This window comes from Bos javanicus, chromosome 11, assembly GCF_032452875.1.
Source record: "Bos javanicus breed banteng chromosome 11, ARS-OSU_banteng_1.0, whole genome shotgun sequence".
Lineage (NCBI taxonomy): Eukaryota > Metazoa > Chordata > Mammalia > Artiodactyla > Bovidae > Bos > Bos javanicus.
Genome location: NC_083878.1, coordinates 74,866,829 through 74,889,847, shown reverse-complemented (window position 1 = coordinate 74,889,847; position 23,019 = coordinate 74,866,829). Strand labels below are relative to the sequence as shown.

The 23,019-nt window shown below is 42.5% G+C and overlaps 2 protein-coding genes across 8 annotated transcripts in view; one reads left to right on the top strand and one right to left on the bottom strand.

The window, feature by feature from the left end:
- FKBP1B (FKBP prolyl isomerase 1B) overlaps positions 1-19,109 on the top strand; it is a 22,035-nt gene extending 2,926 nt beyond the window's left edge. For 5 of the 7 annotated variants that reach the window (XM_061433178.1, XM_061433181.1, XM_061433179.1 and 2 more), the window contains 3 exons: positions 3,549-3,596; positions 8,581-8,693; positions 9,731-10,339. In XM_061433178.1, coding sequence (XP_061289162.1) covers positions 8,583-8,693; positions 9,731-9,859 — 240 coding nt within the window. In that variant the 5' untranslated portion in view covers positions 3,549-3,596; positions 8,581-8,582 and the 3' untranslated portion in view covers positions 9,860-10,339. Of the gene's footprint in view, positions 1-3,548; positions 3,597-8,580; positions 8,694-9,685; positions 10,340-18,332 lie in introns of those variants that run through there. The other 2 variants (XM_061433177.1, XM_061433180.1) reach the window with 2 other exon arrangements.
- SF3B6 (splicing factor 3b subunit 6) lies at positions 14,853-23,019 on the bottom strand. The gene is made up of 4 exons (XM_061433185.1): positions 22,720-23,019; positions 19,906-20,024; positions 15,282-15,420; positions 14,853-15,112 (listed from the first exon to the last, which is right to left on the bottom strand). The coding sequence occupies exons 1-4, from the start codon at positions 22,747-22,749 to the stop codon at positions 15,023-15,025; spliced, it is 378 nt and encodes a 125-aa protein (XP_061289169.1). The 5' UTR covers positions 22,750-23,019; the 3' UTR covers positions 14,853-15,022.

The window sequence follows — 23,019 nt, the reverse complement described above, 5'->3', positions numbered from 1 at the left end:
TCGGGCGGCCCCCCGCGATCTGGGCGGTGAGACGCTGTAGGGACCGAGCCAGTCTGGAAAAGGCGGAGCACTTCCTCCACTGCCTCTGCATCTTGCTTTATGCTCCCTGCCCGACTCAGCCTCTCCGGCCAGCCTGTCCACTCCCACGGCTTTCATGAGCGGCTGAAACCGATGGCCCCCAAACTTAAGCGTCCAGCCCAGGCCTCGGATTTGAGTTCACGGTGGTCTGTTTATCCAGCCGCTGCTCAGCCTCTACCTGGAAGTCCCACGGATTCCTCAAAGTCAGCGAGTCCAAAACTGAACTCCTGCTCCTGGTCTTCCCCACTCCCAGGCGCTCCTCTGTGTTCCCTTGCTTCCTGCCTTGGGTTGGCACCAGACACTTTCCCAAGCCAGACATCCCAAGCATCACCCTTGTGTAATTGAGTTTGGATGTGCCAGGAGTAGCTTTCTCCATTTCTTAAACCAACCTTAATACAGACTGGAGCCCACATTTCTGCAGGATTTGACAGGCAAACTGCATGTCAGGCAGTGTTGACACTCCCCAACCCCAGGAAATTGGAGGGACTCTTGGCTCCTGGCCACCCTCCTCATTTAAAAGCAGTGGTCCCTAGGAGTCCCAGCCAGGACCTTGGATCACTCCAGAGGTACAGGCTTCTTTTTCTATGCTGGGAACCTCTGTACTGGGTGCCAGGAAGTATCTCCCTGAGGTCTTTTTACCTCCTCCGCCCTCCCCCACCCAGGGCACTGCCTTAGAATTCTGCCAGGGGCCACCAGGCCTCTTCTCCCTTCCCTGGCTCAAAGAAGCCTTTAGAGTGTTCTCTCCTTATCCTCCCTCCCTGGCTAGGGACAAGGGGCTTTTCTCTTGAAGCAGATCAGATTTTTAGGGAAAGCCTGGAGGAACTTTCCAGGTGGCACTAGTGGTAAAGAATCCACCTGTCAATGCAAGGAGACATAAGAGAACTGGGTTTGATCTCTGGGTTAGGAAGATCCTTTGGAGGAGGAAACGGCAACCCACTCCAGTATTCTTGCCTGGAGAATCCCATGGATGGGCTACCGTCCATCGGGTCACAAAGTGTCAGACATGACTGAAGTGACTTGGCACAGAGGAACTTTGGCTTTCTGCTTTTACTTCAGTCTAAACCCCCAAGTCAAGGAAGCACAGAAGGGCCAGCTACCATGCTGTAACCCAAGTGGGAGAATGCACCAATTAATATTTCAATAACGATGCTGCTGTTCTGAGGATGTCTGTCTTGGTTGAGCCTACAACAAATCCTGCCTACTTCTCCTGCTGAGTATCTTGAAGACTCCATCTCCTCAGCCTCTGCCCTAGTTCCAGCCACCATCATCTCTTACCCGGATTTCCGCAGTCTCTAAACTGGTCTTCCCACCTCCAGTCTCACCTCCTGGCCTTCCGTCTGGCCTCCCACCTCACCCCCATGGTTTTCTCCGCCACAGTCTGTGCACTCTTTAAAATGCATATCTGATCATGCCCCTCTCTGGGCATAAAATGTTTTAAGAAATCCTCTTTTTTCTCCAGGCAGACAGATATAGCCTTCTATTACCTTCCACACTGGAGCCTCATCTCTCACTAGCAATCCCTATCCCTACCACCAACTTTTCTCTGGCTTTATCGAGCTGTCTGCAAGTTGTTAAACACACCAGCCATTCAGCAAATATTTATTGAGCTTATACTGTGTGCTAGACCTTAAGGTTACAGCAGGAAACCAGACAGGCTCCCATTACTGCGTGACTCGAAGCCTTTGAACATGTGGTTCACTCTTCCCAAATTATCTCCCTTACTTCCTCTGGCAAGTTACTCATCTTTTAAGACCCAGTTTAACCATTATCTCCTCTCCAATACTTTCCCTGACACTAGTTAGTTGCTCCCTCCCTGGGGCCTCATCTACATGTTGGCTCAGCTGTTCACCCTCCCAAGGCTTTGTTATCCAGTCCCATGGCCTTTAGATCCCATCCAAATTTATAGTTCCAGTGCAGACTCTCCATCTGCCTACTTGCAGTACAAGCTCGTATGTCTTAATAGTATCTCAAGATTGCCACCTGCACAAATCTGTGCCTCGTCAGTCTTCCCCATCTCAGGAATCAGCTCCTCCAGCCTTCCAGTCACCCACCCTAAAACCTTAACATCATGCTTCTCCCTCATCCTGGATCCCCTTCTCCATGCCATTAGCATGTCCTGTCAGCTCCAATTCCAAAATATATCTCCCATCTATTTTACTCTCTTCTCTGCTGCCAACCTCTTTAATTCAAGCCATCATTGATTTTCTGTCTGGATTATTGCAACAGGCGCCTAACTGTCCATCCTACACAGAGCAGCCAGAGTGATCTTATAAAATCTTAATTCAGATTATGTCATTCTCTTGCTTAAAGCCCTCCCATGCCTTCTTGTTGCACTTAAAGAATTTGCAGAATTAAATCCAGCTCTGCAAGGCCCTGTATGATCTGGCTCTTTCCCACTTGTCTCCACCTCCTTCCCTTCTTTCCAGTCATCTAGGCTCCTTTCATTCTGTAAATGCATTGATCCTTTCCTGCTTCACGGTTTATGCACTGCCTGCTGCTTCTTCCCGCAGTGCTTTTCCCAGTGTGTTCCTCATCCTTCAAGTCTCAGTTCAAATGTCATGTCCTCTGAGAGGCTGTCCTGGACCAGCCATTCTGAAATGACCTGTCCCACTGTATCTCTCTGCAATTCATCATTGTGTTTATTTTCTTTAGAGAACTTAACACAATCTATATTGTCTTGTTTATTGGAGTATTGTTTGTCTCCCGCCATTAGAATGTAAATTCCAAAAGAGTAGCGATCTTGTCTGGTCTGTGTAACTCACTGGTGTATCCTGAAATCAGGCCTTACACAGAGCAGGTATTCAGTAAATATTTGTGAATGATTCTGTTTATTCAGAATCATCGGGCTTCCCTGATAGCTCAGTTGGTAAAGAATCCGCCTCCAATGCAGGAGACCCTGGTTCAATTCCTGGGTCAGGAAGATCCGCTGGAGAATGGAAAGGCTACCCACTCCAGTATTCTCGCCTGGAGAATACCATGGATTGTATAGTCCATGTGATCGCAAAGAGTCGGACATGACTGAGTGACTTTCACTGTTTATTCATCCTTGTGCAGTCATCACCCTGCATTATAATCTATTATTTATGCATCTATTTCCCTGACCTCATTGTGAGTTCATAGATTGCTCTGTGTCTCTGGAATCTAGTCCAGGCCTGCCAGATAGTAGGCTGTCAGGTTTGTGGAATGGATGGAGGAAAGTAAAAAGAGCAATCAAAGAAAGGGAAACAACTGGGAGAGAGCAAAGTTGTGGAACCCAAGGAAATAAAGTTCAGATCAAGGCCAGAGAAGTGAAGTCGCTCATACATAGCCACTGGCTCATACAAAGCACAGAGCCAGAACTGGAGCCATGGGCTTCTCCGTGGTATGGAGGGGAATGTGGGCCAGAGCTCTTGGTCACAAGTCACACCTGAATGTCCCTAGTGACTTTTCCCAATTTGCTGTTCATTCCTGATATTTGTGTCTCCTTGCAGGAAGGACGTTCCCCAAGAAGGGCCAGACGTGTGTGGTGCACTACACAGGTAGGCTTCACCCCTTACCCTCTCATCCAAACCTGCCCCTCTGCAGGCAGGTCTCTACTCTGATACCTCTCCAGAGGTATCTGCTCCCCTGGAATAGGCTGAAACCCCAGGGTAGCCAAGTCTTCCACTGCCAGCCATCCCCATCTCCCCCAGCCAGCCTTGAGGGAATGAGAAAGGGCAGTGCCAAGGTTAATCCCTCCTCTCTTCTACCAGCAAGAGCCACCATGGTACCAGCCTCTGACAAAGCCAGCCATCTCCATTTCCCTTCTGTCTGTTGCAGGCAGGATGGAGCCCTGGCCCCCCTGGTTCTGTCTGAAAGTTGGAAATTCCTCTTATAGCTCTCAGAGTCCTGACCCCCCTGCAAACTTCCTTTTCATCCTACAGTGTTATGAAAAAAGTGAAGTCTTGGCTTCCTCAGAATCCCCTTTCTTTTGGGGGAAATAGACTATTCAGTCTACTCTTCCTGATCACTTACTGTGTACAAGAGGTGTGCTGATCACTGGGGACACAAACATGAAACAAGAGGATCCCTACCTTCACCAGGGTTGTGGGCATGGGGGAGGGCAGTGCCTGTGGTGCTGTGGGAGCAGAGGAGGGCCCACATCTCTGCTGAGCCCTCATGGATGATCTGGACTGGAAGGCCAGGTGGACTGAGGAACATTCTAGATGGAGTTCCTGAGGACTTCTGGCCGAAGATTGATGAGCAGATGTTTGTTCCAAGGAGGGTGCAGGGGGAGTGCTCTGCCTTGTGACCTTCTTCCCAATGTGGTGAACTTGGTGATAGCCACTTCGCAGACAGCAAGGCCAGTTTAATTCCTAGGATAGAGTCAGATGGGGGCCATTTTTAGCAGTTCTCTGGGCCAGTGTGAAGTGCCAGGTTAATTCTAGGCAGACAGTGTGGGTATTTCTCAACAGCTGTGTTGCCAGTGGCTGACGTCAGTGGGCTGGAGCTGTGTTTCATCTCCCGGTGATGTGTCCTAATTACCATGAGCCTTCTGGGGCCTCTGACCTGTGTAATTGATTTATCTGTTCTACATGTTGCAGACAGACTGGTACTTATCAAGTTACCGAAACCACAACATCCTTTTGTAAAGACTTTTCACAATACATGCAGACAGGAGGCAATGTGCATTAAATACTAACATTAGACATGGGCAGGTCTGGTCTGGGGAGGGACTGTCTCATCAAACCCAGTTGGAGACTGGGAATTTTTGGTAAACTTTATTATATGTAAATACACTAGAGAATATAACTCTAAGATGTACAGCTTGATGAAATTTTTCAAAAGTGATCACACTTATGTAACTACTCCCCAGATCAACAGACCTTTCCTGCATCTCCTGGTCTGTCCCCTATGCCTCCTCCCAGTCATTCGCTGGTGCATACTAAGTTGTTTCAGTCATGTAGGACTCTTTGCGACTGTATGGACTGTAGCCCACTAAACTCCTCTGTCCATGGGATTCTCCAGGCAAGAATACTGGTGTGGGTTGCCAGGCCCTCCTCCAGAGTATCTTCCCAACCCAGGGTTCAAACCCGCGTCTCTTACATCTCCTGCATCTCCTGCATTGGCAGGGGGTTCTTTACCACTGGTGCCACCTGGGAACCCATCCCGCCAGTCATTACATCTCCCTAAAGGTAACTAGCATTCTAACTTTTTGTCCCTATGGATTGGTTTCATCTCATAGAGTACGTACTCTTTTGTTTTGGGGTTATTTCACTCATTAGGTCTCTTATTTCACTTTTTATGTGCGTGAGATTTATCCAGGAGTTTGCTCTTTTTATTCCTGTACAGGTCATTTTGTGAATATATTGCTATTTATCCTTTCTACAGTTGATGAACATTTGGATTGTTAGTTTTTAGACATTATGAATGGTGTTGCTTTGAATGGAGAAGGCATTGGCACCCCACTCCAGTACTCTTGCCTGGAAAATCCCATGGATGGAGGAGCCTGGAAGGCTGCAGTCCATGGGGTCGCTGAGGGTCAGACACGACTGAGCAACTTCAGTTTCACTTTTCATTTTCATGCATTGGAGAAGGAATGGCAACCCACTCCAGTGTTCTTGCCTGGAGAATCCCAGGGACGGGGGAGCCTGGTGGGCTGCCCTCTATGGGGTCACACAGAGTCAGACACGACTGAAGTGACTTAGCAGTAGCAGTTGCTTTGAAGAGTCTTGTAGATGTTTCCTGGTGCACATATGTAGACAACCTGGTTGGCTAAACGTAGAAGTGGAATTGCTGGGGCACAGGGTTATACCTGCTCAGAGGCAGCAGATCCTGCTGAATAGCTTTCCAAAGTAGTTGTGCCAGTTTCCACTGCCACCAGCCATGTCTGAGCATTCCAGTTCTCTGGCATCCTCATCACCGCTTGGTATTGTCAGGTTTTAGTTTTGATTTTGGCCCTCTCTGGTGGGCTCTCAGGGTATCTCCTTGTGGTTTTGATTTGCACAGGCCTGATGGTTAAGGAAGTTGAGTACCCTTTCATGTGCTTCCTGGTCATTTGGAGGTCCTCTGTAGTTCACCTAAATTTTGTCCACTTAAGAAAAAATTAGGTTGTCTGTCTTTATCTTATTGATCTGTAGGAATTCATTTGTATTCTGGATTTGAGTCCTTTGTTGGCTATATCTATTCCAAACATCTCCTATTCCAAAACATCTGTTTTTATTTACTCCTTTATTGGCATCCTTTGAGCAGATTTCTTTTTTTTTAATTTTTATTTATTTATTTGGCTGCAGTGGGCCTTAATTGCAGCATGTGAGACCCTCTATCTTTGTTGCAGCATGCAGGATCTTTTTAAAAATATAGATTTATTTATTTGGCTGTTCTGGGTCTTCACTGCAGCACATGAGATCCTTTAGTTGTGGCATGCAGGATCCTAGTTCCCTGACCTGGGTTCGAACCCAGGCTCCCTACATTAGGAGCACAGAGTCTCAGCCACTGGACCACATCCAATGGGAAGTCCCATTTTGAACAGAATTCTTAATTTTAATGAAGTTCTACATAGGAATCTTTTCTTTTGCAGTTAGTAATTTTGTGTTCAGAAATTTTTGTTATCCTAGGTGATGAAGTTTGTTTCATAGAAGCTTTATTATTTTATCTTTCATATTTAGGCCTTTGATTCATCTAGAGTTGATTTTTATGTGTGGGTGAATTGACGGTTCATTTCCCCTCATATGTATATATAGTCAATCAGCAACATTAATAAAAAAAAAAAAAAATCACCCTTTGTCCATTGCATTTCCGTGGCACTCTTGTTGAATCCGGTCACCACGTGTCTGTGGTGTCTGTTTCTGGACTGCACGGTTTTGACTGAACCTGCTGCAGTAGATAAAAGCTTATGGTCTGAAGTGGTTTAAGTCATATGAAACCTGAGGAGTACGGGGAATGAGAAAATCAGTCTTTAAATGGAGGGTGTGAATGTATGAGTGTGTGTATGTGCATATCCATATGCGTACTGTACAAGTTTGTGTCTGTGTGACTGTATTATATCTATGTATCTAAATATTTTCTTAGCATCTGTTTGGCCATCAGGGTTTTCTTCTGAGTGCATGTGCATAAATGTATGTGAGCATGCATGCGCATCTCTGAATATCTTAGCAACCTGTGTGTATGCTTGAGTTTGTATTTGATCTCGTATATTTGATACAGAAGTATCCATCTGTGTGTGTCTCTGTGTAGCAATAGGGTTTTCTTCTTTGCCTAATTTAGTACCCAGGGAAAGAGCCCATTTTATTCTGTCCAGAAAATAGGTAAATAAGAATGTCTCTTATACATTTATACATTTATATTGTAGGAATTAGGATGTGGAATCACAGATACTTAGACACTAGACCTCTCATATGAAACATGGCAAATCTGAGATCAGAGAGAAAGTGATCTGCCTAAGTTCACACAGTGAGTTAGTGCCAAAGTGAAGTCAGAATCCAGTCTCTGAATTTACAAGCTAGATCTTTCTCTGGTCCCAGATTGCCTTCTGTTGTGGTCCAGGGGCCATGAGAAGAAGACGTGAAATAGCATCCTTTGCAGAATGTCTAATATTTGAGCTAGAGGCACCAGTAAGAACAGAGAACAGAAAAGCAGCTCTTGTTTCTTAGGCAGCTGGACTGAGACAACACATGTATGTACATCAAGAATGACAAGGTATCTGCAGTTGGAGGCTGAGGGATACTTCAGTCTGCTAAGAAAACACTCAGGGTGTCCTGAGTTCACACAGTCCTTTTGTAATACGTCTGGAGGCTGCCCCTGACTGGCTGGGTCACTTTACACTGTTCACTGCAATAAAGGATGATATGACCTTTGAGTTTTGTGTAGGGGGGGAACCTTGAGAATATCAGGTGAGGACTCAACCTGAAACTGAAATGCCTGGGAAAACAGACCATCAGGCTAAGGAAGGTGCATAAAAAAGTTGCAATGTGTAGAAGTACTTGAGAAAGGTCTGACCTAAATAGGGAAGGGAAAGGGAGAAGGGGAGGACAGAGAGAAGGTTGTCAGGCAGGCAGTAGCTAGATCTTAAAGTGCCTGGATACAATGTAGGCATTCAGATTCTCCCTCAGGGAAGTTATAGAAGCAAGGGAATAATAGGATCAGGCATGTGTGCGCCCGCACGCGTGCACGTGTGTGTGTATGTGTGTGTGTGTGTGTTTTAAACCATTCTGGGTGCAGTGTGGAGAAGGGAAAGCAGAGCAACAAGGCTTGTTAGAGTCGGTTCCTGTCCACAGGTGAGGTGTGATAGTGGGTTGATGAGACCACAGGGTGGTGGTGGTAATAAAAGTAGAGAAAATAGCTGGACTTCAAAGATATGTACCATTTGGTGATTGGCAGGATGTGGAAGTATTCAGGTTTCTTGCTTAGTCAATGGGATGGATGGGGAGGACAGGAAGACAGCAGGTTTGTACAGAATAGGAATTCCATACTAGACATGTTGAACCTGACATGGGAGTTATCTCACGACCACAGCTCTTTCCCACCCTATCCTTGCTTTCACAGGAATGCTTCAAAATGGCAAGAAATTCGATTCATCCAGAGACAGAAACAAGCCTTTCAAGTTCAGAATTGGCAAACAGGAAGTCATCAAGGGTTTTGAAGAGGGCGCAGCCCAGGTAAGAAGAGGATCCTTGTTAAGGGGGGTTTGAGCAGCTGGGGGTCTGGGCTCTGCACTCTGCCCTCCACCCTCCCCCATCACAGACCACCACTGCTTTGACTCCACTGCCAGGGCTTGGCAATGCCACCTAGTTTCAGTCCTGGCTTTGTGTCCCCACCCCTTTTGTTGCCTGTCACTTCGGGCTGTCTTCCCAAGCACATCCCTCCAGTTCTGAGCAAGCCTGTGAGCTACTAGCTGTTCAGGACTGAAACAGCAGAAGAGGTGGGGTAGGCTACTGTGTTTAGGGGTTTTATTAACTTTAAAAAAAAAGCACCAATTTCAGACTTGCAAAAATATTATATATGAGTAGAGTTCTCGTATACTCTTTACCTAGCTTCCCTAAACGTTAATGTTTTACGTAACCATAGTACCGTGAACAAAACCAGGACATTAACATTGATACAATGCTATTAGCCAATCTGTTCAAATTTTTGAATCAGTTACTCAAAATTTAAAAATTGATTATTCAAATTTCACCAGTTGTCCCACTAATGCCAGACAAATCCTTGAGGACTGCTGTGATGAGCCCTGGTTCAGGCTCTTCTTCCTTCCTCTATGAAGTCATGTGATGTTCCTTGCTGTGCCTTCTAATCTCTTAATCTAATGAATTGGTTCTAGCACCTACATGAGTGTATACATGCATATATGGTCTTTACACATCCTCTTTAGGCTTCTTTGAAAGAAGGAAAAATTATGAACAGATTGAAGTGTTGAGGGGACTCTAATTGAATAAGCAGCATTGTTTGCTGGATCAATGAATTTGAGACTACAGTGTTGAAGTTACTGTCCGTAGTTATGTCTCTGCTAGTCTGACGTGCAATCTGCCTTGGTTACAACTCTTAGCATCACTTCAGTGTGCCACATATAAAATTCGTATCAGATCTTCAGGGTTACCATGAGGATGGTTTGGGAAAATGACATAGTTACCTTACTTTTTTCTTTTAAATCAAGCTGGGTCCTCTTTCTCCTCTCCCCATCTGCCCCCATCCCTGCTAGATGAGCTTGGGGCAGAGGGCGAAGCTGACCTGCACTCCCGATGTGGCATATGGAGCCACAGGCCACCCCGGTGTCATCCCTCCCAATGCCACCCTCATCTTTGACGTGGAGCTGCTCAACCTAGAGTGAAGGCAGGAAGGAACTGAAGGTGGCTGGAGATGGCTGCTGCTCACCCTCCTAGCCTGCTCGGCCACTGGGACGGCTCCTCCTGCTTGGGGCTCTTGATCAGTGCGCTAACCTCACTGCCCCATGGCATTATTCATTCTCTCTGCCCAAGTTGCTCTGTCTGTGTTCCGTCACTGTTCACGCTAATCTTTGCTTGAGGAAACTTCGGTTGCAGATTGAAATGTTTCCGGTTGTGCATTTTGCGTGATGCATGTAGCAGCCATTCCTGATCACAGAACAGATTTCTTGTTCGCACAATCTACACTGCCTTACTTTTACTTAAGCCAGACACACAAGGTGCTCAGACATGAAACGTACGTGCTGTACACAGAGGGACTTGAGCCAGTTACCTTTGCTGTCACTTTCTCTCTCAGAAGTTCTGCTGATTTAAACAATGTCCTCTTTGAAAACGGTATGTAAAATAAAGGCTCTGTGCTTGACAAATGCCTGTCCATCCTTACTGAAGGTAGTAAGTGCTTTAAGTGTACTCAGACACTCAGTTGTGTTCAACTTTTTGTGACATCATGGACTGAGAGTCTGCCAGGCTCTTCTGTTCATGGGATTCTCCTGGCCAGAATATTGGAGTGGGGTGCCATCTCCTCCAGGGGATCTTCCCGAACCAGGGATCAAACCTGCATCTCTTATGTCTGATGTATGTGGTCCTTAAAGGAAGTGTTTTAAGGACCACAGTCGTCAAAGGAAGTGCTTTAAGGACCACATAAGTCAGTTGCCCTTGTGGAAAAGAATGGAAGAGAAGTAGCCAGGAGAGTGATATTATGTAGTACAGGTTTCCCCACTATCCGAAAGTAGAAAGTACAGCATGCCTGTGAAACCTTTTGTAAGCTGAAATGGTGTGAAGTGAAGCAGTTACACCAGGGCACATCTTGCTAATGGATGCACAAAATAAATCAAGATAAGAGCACAGATGCTCACAGACTCAGTTCAAAGCTATGATGGCTTGATGCTGTATAGTTCATGGGGAAGGAGCTTGGTGCTATCAGTCACTGCTCAGGGTTCATGCTGCCTCTTAATCACTCTGAATGCTATTTTTGCTTTTCTCCTTTTTTCATAAAAGCAAAAATCCTCTGTGGATTTCTTTTGCATAGCAAAAACAGGTATTCATGTAGGTCTTTCCTAAAAGCAAAGTGCATGAAGTGAACTTTCAAAAGTTTATGTAGCATACATACCACTCTGATGTACCTATTGTACTTAGTGGGCCTTGTTCTAGTCTTATTTATTTCTAATTTTAAAATAAAAACTACCACCAACCTTCTAAGCAGCCCTGCTGCTGCTGCTGCTGCTAAGTCACTTCAGTCATGTCTGACTCTGTGTGACCCCATGAACAGCAGCCCACCAGGCTCCTCTGTCTACGGGATTCTCTAGGCAAGAATACTGAAGTGGGTTGCCATTTCCTTCTCCACTAAGCAGCCCTACAAAGTAGGTATTGCTTGCCACTTCTTTCACAGGCTCAGAATCCTCTTCTGAGTAACTGTAACTGAAGGAATACATTTTGTCCAAACCCCATAGCTTAGTCATCAAATGCTGGATTTGAGCACTTCAGGTCATCGATCATGAAATCTACATTTGGACTTAAAGAGATGCACTCCCTTCTTGGAAAAGATGGAAAAGTGCACTTTGTGCATCTAAAGAAATGATGATGTGTTATGCTTCAAAGCCATACACTCACTCACATTACTTGTGATAATAAGTGGGACATTACTTGTGATAATAAGTATGTACTTATTTTCATCTAGATTTGCTCTAACTTTACACTGGAGCATTACTTCTGAGAAGAATATATGATTCTGAACTTGTTTCTATCTATGCTGCTTATTGGGAAAGGCAATGGCATCCCACTCCAGTACTCTTGCCTGGAAAATCCCATGGATGGAGGAGCCTGGTAGGCTGCGTTCCATGGGGTTGCTAAGAGTCAGACAGGACTGAGCGACTTCACTTTCACGTTTCACTTTCATGCATTGGAGAAGGCAATGGCAACCCACTCCAGTGTTCTTGCCTGGAGGATCCCAGGGATGGGAGCCTGGTGGGCTGCCATCTATGGGGTCACACAGAGTCAGACATGACAGAAGCGACTTAGCAGCAGCAGCATGCTGCTTATTAATAGTTTCATCTGCCTTTACTATAACTTACCGGAATTTCCAGTTAGGTTTTAAAACCAGCCCGCTGATTGATATGGGTTATGTATGTCAGGAGAGCCCATGGCAATGTTGCTAAGAGATTTTTTAGTTGGCATGAGTGAGAAAAGCTCTTGGCCATCGTCAGGGTTCTTCTGTCACTGATGTCTTAGAATTGTTTCAAGACGGAGGGAGGGGCAAGTGCTGTTAAGTTTCCTTCACAGACTTGTTGGTAACAAATCACAAAATGTGTCATGTATGTGATATGATACATTTTGGCTATTTTATCGAACCCTTTTGTCTCCAAAATGTCCTGGCTGTATTCCTCTGCTGAGGACTCATGAGCTAATGAAGAAGCAGTGCTTTAAGATGGAGAAAATGAAATGAGAAAGGGGCTACTTTGCTTTCAGTCACCAGTCCCTGTGCTTACCTCTATGCTGGGACCAGACCAGTCAGAAGGTGCTACCCTCACTCCTTTCTGGGGTGTTTCCTTCAGAACGTCTTGGTTCCTCGCTTTCCTCAGTGGTACAAAAGGCCTATGAGAATTCCTCAGAAGTCAGCCTGTATAAAAGATTATCATCATGTTTTCTGCTGTGACACCAATAAGGTAACTAAAAATAGCACCAGGACCATTTCAGGTGCCCATTATGGAACCAAGTAAATGATCTCAGTCTAGAGTACTCATAGCCGAGGCGGTAACAGGAGACACTAAGAGGAGGGGGGAATAAAAGCAAATACCTACTAGCTAGCACGTGGAGAGGGTAGGGCGCTAGGCTTCACAGGCCCTGCTTTACTGACACTCTTAAAAGATAACACAGAAAATTGCGATGCAATATGACAAGGGTTTGGGCATCATCCTGTGCGAGCCACCAAAAGTTGTTAAGCAAGAAGGTGATGATGAAATATATGTTGTGTCAGTCATTTTCAAACTTCCAGTCAATGAATTCTCTATTCATACAAAATCTTTCCTGGAAACTTGAAACCTAACCTACATGGATGTAAAGCAGCTCTGGCACATGTGTGTGTGTACATACATGCACATGAACACAGTCATTCCCTTTTTTTTAAGCTCCCCAGGTGGCTTCCATGTCCCCCTGGATTTAAGAATTTTTTTTTAAATAAGGACCATTTTAAAAGTCTTTGTTACAATATTGCTTCTGTTTTATGTTCTGTTTTTTTTTTTTTTTGGTCACAAAACATGTGGATCTTAGCTCTCAGACCGGAAATCGAACCCACATCCCCTGCCTTGGAAGGTGAAGTATTAACCACTGGACTGCCAGGGAAGTCTCGATTCCTTGTATTCTTAAAAGCATTTTGAGAAACCACGCCTTCAATGCGTGGTGCAGAGGACTGGCTATAACTATGTCCTCAGCATTTCAGTACAAACAGAGAACAGAGCAGGGGCTCGAGATGTGTCCCCTGAATTAATGTTCTTGTAACGTAACTGGAACTGGCTAAAAATTTCCAATTAGAGGGCATTTTTAAAAAACTCTTAACTTTAGGTCATGAAATTCAACTAACAGATATATAATCCAAATGATAGACCAGTTATAACTGTCAGGAATTCCCCCTTGTTACTAATTTAAAACAACTTATATTAGGGGCAAGTCAGTCTGTAGACAAACCACACTGTAAGTAGGTCTAATTTGTTTTCTCCTTACAAAAGTCTTTTAGAAAATTCTTTTTATATTTATAAATACCTAAAAGCACACTGAGCATTACAAAAATAAGGAACTCATAAAAGCATCCACGAGAAAATTACAGCTGCGGCTCCTTTGTCATCTGCCTGCCCTTCTTAGAAATAAATGACTCTTTTCTACTCTTTAACAGTGCTTTCAAAAAGCACTCAGACAGAGTTAATAAATAAGACAATTATTTCTTGATTTTCAATAGTAGGCTTTGAGAAGACAGTACAAAAAGTATAAAATAGTCTATTTTCTTACAGTAATGATAGATTTCAAAGCTAAATACATTTAAAAGTAGAATAGGCTTTGTCCATTTAAATGATTCAGTGCTTGTACATTTCAAATTGATTTTGGGTTATAGTTATATACAAAACAATTAGTCCATGTTTCTCCATTTGGCCCATGCCTACACTATAAAAAGAAAATTATAGCTATCTCCTCCAAGCTGCTGAGCTATGATGAATATGGTAATAAACATACTATTTCCATGCCATGGGAGTTTGTGATTATAAGACTAAGCATTAAGTATTTTATTTATGGCAAAGATATACTATGAGCTAAGGTCCAAAATATACACAGACACTTATTAACTAAAGGGAAAGAATACATAAATACAGCTTAGACATGTAACAACAAATACCACCACCCTGGCAGCTTGCTCTCACGCTTCTAACAATGCATTATCATCTGAATGACCATTTCTAGAATAAACCTCTAAGGACAAGGGTACCAATAACTGACAAAGGCATTTCACTAACTGTAAACCAAGTATCATTCAAATGTACTCATGTGGTTAATAAGTAGTTGATGTCAAAAAACATTTTACTCATTCACTCAAAATGATAAGCTTTGGTTTCCTTATCTGCAAAATGGAGATACCTACCTTCACTGAGTTATTATGTAGATTTCATTAATAATAGACATTCAATAAGGAACAATACTCTTAATAAGTTCCCCTGATGGCTAAGCACTGGATTGGTCACTGGTGGTATTGAGAATATCAAAAGGTCCCCATTCTCAAGAAGCTCAGTCTCTAGGACCACCTACTACTGAATAATTCTTGATATGGTTCAATTGCTGTTTTATTATTATCTTTTTTTCCTGGTCTAATATAGGAAAAATTTTGAGAAAACACTGACATGTTTTACCAAAAGCTACAAGTTTATTAACATAATATATTCTAACATATATCAGTTTCAAGTGGGTCTTTTTCAATCTCAAATAAGAAATCACAATATTCAGCATTAAAAAAAAAAAAATAGTGGTGGTCATTCACGGGTTTTAGTCCAAAGTGAAAATGCAGAAAATGTTTACTTTGGTGGATCTGTGTTGATGCCATATTTCTCCTTAAGGAGCTTCAACTGTTCTTCCTTCTTCTTTGTGTCCATCTTCTGAAATGCCTGAAAGTGTAGTAAGGACAAAAGTTAAGTTACCAACCTACAGTCAAATGAATTTTACCAATAGCACTAGCTAGAAAAGAACTCTGGAGATACATCTCCCCTAATGGTACAACCCTCCACGAACTCTTACATGGGTTCCCCAAGTGATGAGAACTGTGGCTGTACTTACCCTGTTGGCATTATAGTACAAAACCACAAGGTATCTGTTACAAACATTGAATCCTGACAGGTGATCACATGCATTCTTGGCATCAAAGATGTCCTCATAGACCACATAAGCTGTTCCTCTAGTTTCAGGTGTGTTCCCCCTACAAAGTGGAATTGGACTTAATTAAAATACACATTTACCTGAAAACCTTTAGGGGAAATAGATATTATGGACAGGTATGCTGAATAAGCCTTTAATTTCTTGAATTAGGTAATTTTTAAGTACCATATCTCAGATGAAACTTACTATATTAAGAATACTAATATGGTTACTAAAACAAGAGCAGCAAAGAACCAGCTTGAAATGCTCAGTCTTCATGTTCACTACCCTACTAAGAGAGAGCAGTCCTCATGTTCACTCTCCTACTGCTCATACTAAGAATCAATTTTTAGTCTTACACTGGTAAGTATAGTACCTTAGGAGTGATAGCTGTTATTACCAAGGATGTCTAGGATGCAGCTTTTCTTAATGTCCATTTATGTAACAGAAACAACACGTTTTGGTTATTTACCACACTAGTCCCTTGTTTCTAAAGATTTTGATTTTCTCCCTCACTCTAATTTTAGTTCCAATTCTTAAACACAAGACATTCTCCATCAATGTAGCGAACAAACGTTTCTGGGTAGTATTTTACTGAAGCTTATAAAATCCATAAAAATAAATTTTGTGTCTGTGGCAGGAGTGGGGTTGGAAGGAAGCCCCTACCAAGAAGATGGCAAAATTAAAAACAGTCAACCACCATCCTTTATGACCAGGACAGGTGTCCTCCGATGTAAAGAGAGAGCTAATGTAGTTTCTTCCATTTTCCTTAGAAGATTCTTTGTCCTTTCAAAACAAGATTCAACTGCTAACCTTCAGACATTCACTTTTAGTTAACATCTGCACTTTTATGCATTACACAGCCCTCTGTAGCCAGGGAAAAGGGCTGGGTTTCTGGAGGGATTGGGTTTGAAGTGTCCTTGTTGGTGGGGTACCTGTGAGTCAGAGAAGAATGCTGGCAGGTGGCTGAACACAGAAGCTCATGGATATGGAGCTGCTTCTTGTGTAGGGAAGCTATAGGGCTGCCACGTTCTCTCCTCACACAGCTTCAGTTAGGGGAGCAGCTAGGGAAGAAGTGTGAGGAGCAACAAACTGCAGGTGGCAGATGGCCATGCACTTATGAGTGGGGACAGCGGGCAGAGGTCCTATTCAGCTTATGCTCCGGTAAGCTAAAGATGGATATCCCCTTGCCTTCATCTGAGTTCCAGCCACCCAACGCAACTGCACAATAAGGTTTATCAACTGCCACGGTGACTGCACAGGGTCAAGGGAAGGCAGTGGGCCCACGGGAAGGGGAGGCACCTGCCTAGATTTGATCTAGGATGAGACTACAGTTCTGGGCCCTGGTCAGAGCTTGTGCTTCCTGTAAAAGGGAGAGGTGTAGGGGGCTGAGGGGGTTGAAGGGTGCCAGGACCATAGAATGCTCTCACTTTGTCAGACTGCATGGGCCTGATGAAGAATTTTATTATACTCTTTACTCACTGAAAGTAACAACTTCTGACTTTTAACCATTTTCAAGAATGCTTATTTTTGAAATATTGGGGAATACTCAAAGGAAAAAAACACTGTCCCAAAGATTTTCCCCATAAGTCCACTTAATTTTTATTTTGGAATAAAACCATTAAAAAAAAAAAAGTAAAAATTTAAGTTCCAAAAGGGCAAATAAATGTGTTTTTTTTTTTTAATTTTACTCCTACAGTTGCTATGCATACAGCAAGTGCTAATAAGCATCTGAAGGATGGAGATCTACTTTTTCCTATCAGTTCTCACACACATCTTTTTTCCAGGAAGCTAACAAAACAAGAGCATCTCTCTTTTTCCTCTTACATCTTCTTCGGAAGTAGAAGCACGACAGGCACTAAACCCATTTTAAAGATGCTCCATCTCAAGTGCCCCAGCCCCTAATTATCAACCTAGTATCTTGAAATCTACATTGTAATTTTAATTAAAAATATATACTTGGTACCTACTATTAATATATGTTAGGTGCTGAGTCAACAGTATTTTCTTTCTTTGGCCACACCACACAATTTACAGGATTTTAGTTCCCTGAACAGGGACTAAAACTGGGTCCTCAGCAGTGAGAGCTTGGATCTTAACCACTGGATCACCAGGGAATTCCTGCAACATTCTTTTCTTGATCAATGGTAAAAGCTTAAAGTAAAAGTAAGGAGATCTACTCATGGAACAACCTCTCTGAGCTTCAGCTGTTTTCATGTGTCAAATAGTGACAGCCTACCTCACACATGGTTTTAAAAAACAAAAGATGTAACAAGTATGAAAGAGCTTTAAAAAATTCAAAGCACGGAGAGTCTGCTACATGCCAGGTAAGCTGACAAATCAGCCGGGTTTGCCCAAGACTGTCCAGGTCTGGGCACTGAAAGTCCACTGTCCCAGAAAACTCCTTGGCTCTGGGCAAACTGAGAAGGCCACTCACCCTACTGCTGGGTGCCACAGAGCATGCCCACAGCTACAGGATAGGAAACATCTGTTCCTCAATCAGTAACTTAGACCCAAGTTCTTGCACACCAAACTTTTATGAATTTATTCAACAAATATACATAGCGTTCTTTCTACGTGACAGGTGCTGGAAATCCAATAGTGAAAAAGATGAGCATCATCCCTTCCTTCAAGGGGCTCTTTTCATGCAGGAGAAAGATATTACGTAAATAGATGTAAAAGAGTTGCAGTTAATGAGAGATTAATGGGAAGATAGGGGTTACTTTAGCTAGGGTGGTCTAGGAAAACCACTCTGGCATTAAAGCTGAGATCTGAAGAATGAGGAGCCAGAAATGAGATGAGCTGGGTGGAAATCCATCCCAGACAGCGGACTGAGAGTTCTAAGGCCCTGAGCTACTCTGCAATCTTTATATTGACTTAACTCCACTAATCTCTTAATTGTGTACTATCAATAAATTTTGTTATACCTTCATAAATACACTGCCACTTTCTATATTATTCATTTACTTACAGGCACCGGGTGCTTAGCATGTGTCAGGCACAACAAGAGTTGTCAACATAAGTGAAAAGAATATATGGTTACCTACCCTGGAAGAATCCAAAGGCTGGCAGGAGCCACAAGTGAGCACACAGTCAACAGCAAAACCATATGACAACTAAGAGAAGCAGCTATGGGAGCACGGAGAGGGGGTAGCTGATGCACATTGGGAAGGAAATACTCAAAGTGTGAACTATCTAATTTGATCCTCTGGGAAATTCTTCTAGAAAGATTTTATATCATAGATAAACTCCAGAAGGTTAACTATTTTGTTGTTTCATATGACTAGCAAGTACCCAGTGAGTATTTGAACCTAGGTTATCATACTGCCTCCATGTTAAAAGCTGAAAGGCACTATCCATTCAGATTATCTTCTATGTGAGGAAAAAGCCAGGCAACTTGTCTAGAGTCACATGACTCATTCTGAAGCAGAATCTTGTCTCCTGAACCCCAAGTCAAGGGATACCATTCTTGTATGTCTCAAACAGGAATTCTTAACCTAGAGCTCATGTACCCACTGAAATCACGTGAAATGTTGTGTGTATTCTGCAGAAAGGGCCCAAAAGTTTTATCAAATTTGGAAAAAAAAAAAGAGTTCCTTAAAAAGACAATTGGTCTGTAACACTTCATTTTCATTTCACTTCTGAGTACCAATGATGGTACATTTCTAGCTCTTCGTTTACTTTTTGGAAGAACAGTGATCACTGAAAAGGAGAATCCTCAAGATCTCACAGAGTTCTAAAAGCCAAGAAGGAACTGTCAAGTCATAAAAGAATTCCAATGGAAAATAAAACCTTTAGAAATCCTCTTAGATGGACTCCTAGTTAATTTGCTCACGTATACTAGTTAAAAGGACAGCAGCTGTGATACTATACAGAGATTCAATTTAGAATCACAAGATTTTATCACTAAAGAGCTGGGTGAAACTTGAAAAGTACTGATACTTTTACTCTCTGAGCTTTAGTAGCCTCACCTGTGAAACAGACACCCTATCACTTCCACACAGGGTTGTAGTGTCAGTGATGCAAATAAAAGCACCTATTAGGACAAATGGCATACAGAAGATGTTCAACAGATATCATCTGAAGCCCCAATCTTTAGATTAAATTAATCTAATTTATGGATTTATAATTACTTTGCCCTATACTTCTAAATCTTCAATAGAAAGGTGTAGTTGAAAAAAAAAAACATTTTTCTGTTACTTTTATATCTCTTTACACAACTTACTCAGAAATTTTGGAGTCAGTCAGTAAAGGAGACAGTAAAGACTGTTGAGAAAATTAAGAGTAACCACAGTAGAATACTTCTTTAAAATAGTAGCTATATAAAAAATGTCAATTCTTTTTCTTCCCATCTGTTGCCTTCAAACCACTCATTACTACTTCATGCTCTCTATAATTTCACAACTACCATTCTTGGCTTTCAATGAGTTGGATCATGAGGGTCTCTAGCCTCTTGGTAAGGCCCTCTGTCAGCTGTTAATTCTGAGATTATAAATTACACAATCATTTCTCTAAATGACATTTCAAAAGTTTCAGTAAGACTCACACTCTGATTTGACGAATAGGTCCATATTTCCCAAATATATCATACATTTCTTCAGCTGTGATTTTGTAAGGCAAATTTCTTATATACAAAATCCGATTTACTTCTGGTGGAAGTCGAATCTAAAATGAAAGATAATGGGTTATCATTATAATCAGAGGCAAGAGAGCTACTATTTGAAAAATTGTCTCATAATACATTCTAAAAAAAAAAAGATACATAATTTTTATACACCAAGAGTAAGAACTGTAATCTGACATTAATGAAAATGGAATGCTCTTGGGAAAAGCAACTGGATGCTGGTTATAGGGAGGGCTGTTAGTAGGAACTAATAAGAGGCTATTACAAAATCCAGGACTTCCATGGTGGTTCAGATGGTAAAGCGTCTGCCTACAATGTGGGAGACCCAGGTTCAATCCCTGGGTCGGGAAGATCTCCTGGACAAGGAAATGGAAACCCAATCCAGTATTCTTGCCTAGAAAATCTCATAGATGGAGGAGCCTGGTAGGCTACAGTCCAAGGGGTTGCAAAGAGTTGGACACGACTGAGCGACTTCACTACTACTACACTACTACAAAATCCAGATTTTTAGTCACTACAGGTAAACAAAGATATCCAACCTCATTTAAAAGTCCTCAATGCTACAGACATTTGTGGGGAAGAACAAGGGAACTGCTTCCTGTTTGCTGGATAATAAAACTCCTACTGATGACCCTTTTCTGGTCTCAGAAACTTGTTCTATCAATGATCCCCTCTCTCCTTTGAATTTATAGCCTTTTCCTCACCATTGGCTTCTCTTATTCCTCACGTGAACAGTTGCTTATATACTCCCAATTGTCACACAAAATAAAACACTTTGGATCCCTCTTCATTCATTCAAATATTTAGTGAGCACCTTTGTTATACATTAGGATTACAGAATGAAGGGGACAAAAAAGAGCTCTCTACTTACTATCCCATCTTGCTCCTTTTTTCTTTTCTTTCAGTCAACCATCTGAAAAGATGCAGTGTATATACTCACTGCCTCTTATTCTTTACTTCATGACACTCATTAACCTACCACAATCTAGCTCTACCCAAGCACTCTGATGAAAATTGTTTTTATGCACTAAGACCTTTCACTTAGTGTTCAATTCTCATCAGCTCCTCTGAGGCTTCTGACACTGTTCACTATCACCTTCTTGACTATTCCTGACACTCTATCACCTTGGATTCCTCCTAATTCTCTGGCTAGTAGTCCTCAGTCTTCTTTGGCCATTAAAATAGGATTTTCCAAAGAGTTTTACCTTTAGACTTCTTTTCTTGACTCTTCATATACTCCCCTTATCTCTACATTACTTTGGTCTCTTAACTACACATGCTTTCCACCCTAAGTCGATGACTCCCAAATATGTATCTCCAGTCCAGATTTCATTCTTGTGCTCCTTGTTAACATACTAATTACATACTGGACATTACTAATGTGCACAATAACTATTAAACCAGCACATAAACTATTAAATGTCTATTTCAGGCATTAACAATAAAGTGTTGTATAAGTGGAAGAACAAGATAACTTATTCCCAGCCCTCAGGCTATTAGTGGCGACAAATGGTAAACAAATACAATCAAGTTTTAGACGTTAAGATTTAAGGTTCAGTTCAAGTAGATAATTAACACTGTCAGATAATCACAACATACTTTCTAGTAAATCCGCTTTCTAACTCTGCAAGACACTATATCACATTTTCTCCTCTTTCCTCAAACCTTACCATCAACACTCCCTCTGACATCTGAGTTGAACTGTATCCTCTCTTCCCTGCTCATCCCAGATGACAACCTTGGCTCTTGCTTATTAGAGAAAACAGATATAACCAAATGGTAAATGTCTTATATTCAATCTTCATTTATCCACATTCATCCACTTTCCCTCTCATTGCTATGATAACCCCTCACCTACCCCAAACTACTGAATTTAACCTATCTTTCTCCTGCAACATTGGCATACAAATACACCTTATATCACACATCTTTAAAATAAAGTTAACTGTCATCCAACGTCTATGTACATACATGAAAACTTGTGGAAAAGCTATCTCCATTTTCTCAATTTCTACCTTTTTTTCATCCCACCGTATTCCACGTTTATCCACTGAAATGATTATTATCGAAGTTACCAAAAATCTTCACCTAACCATATTCAATTATGTCTTCACCTTAGTATACCTCTCAGAAGCTTAAAGCTGACCACTCTCTCGAGACAATTTTTCTTAGGTTTCCATAACACCCCACTCCCTAATATTACAATGTAAGCAGCAGGTCTTTTTTTTTAATTCATTATTGTATCTCCAGTACTTAAGACTAGTGTCTGGCACACAGTAAGTGTTCAATAAATATGACTGACTTATTGGATCCTCCCTCAAGTCTAGAACATACTAAGGTGCTCAAAAAATATCTTTGAAAACATTAATGAAGGATCCAAAAATTCCATAATCTGAAGATACTTCCAGGTTCCAGCTGGAAGTGATTTATTGGGGGGTTCAACTGCGCTACTGACTTTTAGGCCGAGGAGAAGATCCCGATGCCAGATTCCGGGTACACGTGAAGCAACTTAGGCTGTTAACACAATCACTGACAGTAAGATAACAGACTCAAAAGCAACAGTGACGGAAATATGACTCAAGGAGCACATTCCTAAGGTCGGGGCCAGGATGAAATCTCCCCTCTGACAGATAACTTTTGATCCTTCCCCCCGAAGGGACAAAGGAGGGCCAAGAATGCTCTCTGGTCACGCCAGCAGCCAAGTCCCCTTCCTTGGCAGAAGTCCCCGACACTCACGTTCGCCCTCTTGGCCGCTTGCATCGCCATCTTGGCGGGCTGATGAAGTTACAGCAGCAAAGACTTGAATTTCTCCGCACTCCTCTGGAGCTCGCTTACTTTCGACCGCAACAAGGCATCAGATACAGGACATCAACATCCAGACCCCGCCGGAAGCTGTTCTAACTCGACGGAATATCACCGTCTCACGCCGAAACGTGCTGACGTAGCTACTCTTACAAATAAGACTCCAGAGCAAAATAGGTCTGAGATACTTAACGAGGCCGGAAGGTTGAAAGGCGAAAGTCCAAGGCACTTCCG

Excerpts from the sequence above, each read along its gene's own strand:
- SF3B6 (XM_061433185.1), bottom strand. The coding sequence starts at position 22,749 with ATGGCGATGCAAGCGGCCAAGAGGGCGAAC. Across the intron at positions 15,421-19,905 it reads CCTATTCGTCAAATCAGAGT|GGGGAACACACCTGAAACTA; the intron begins GTGAGTCTTACT and ends TCCACTTTGTAG. Across the intron at positions 15,113-15,281 it reads TGTACTATAATGCCAACAGG|GCATTTCAGAAGATGGACAC; the intron begins GTAAGTACAGCC and ends CTACACTTTCAG.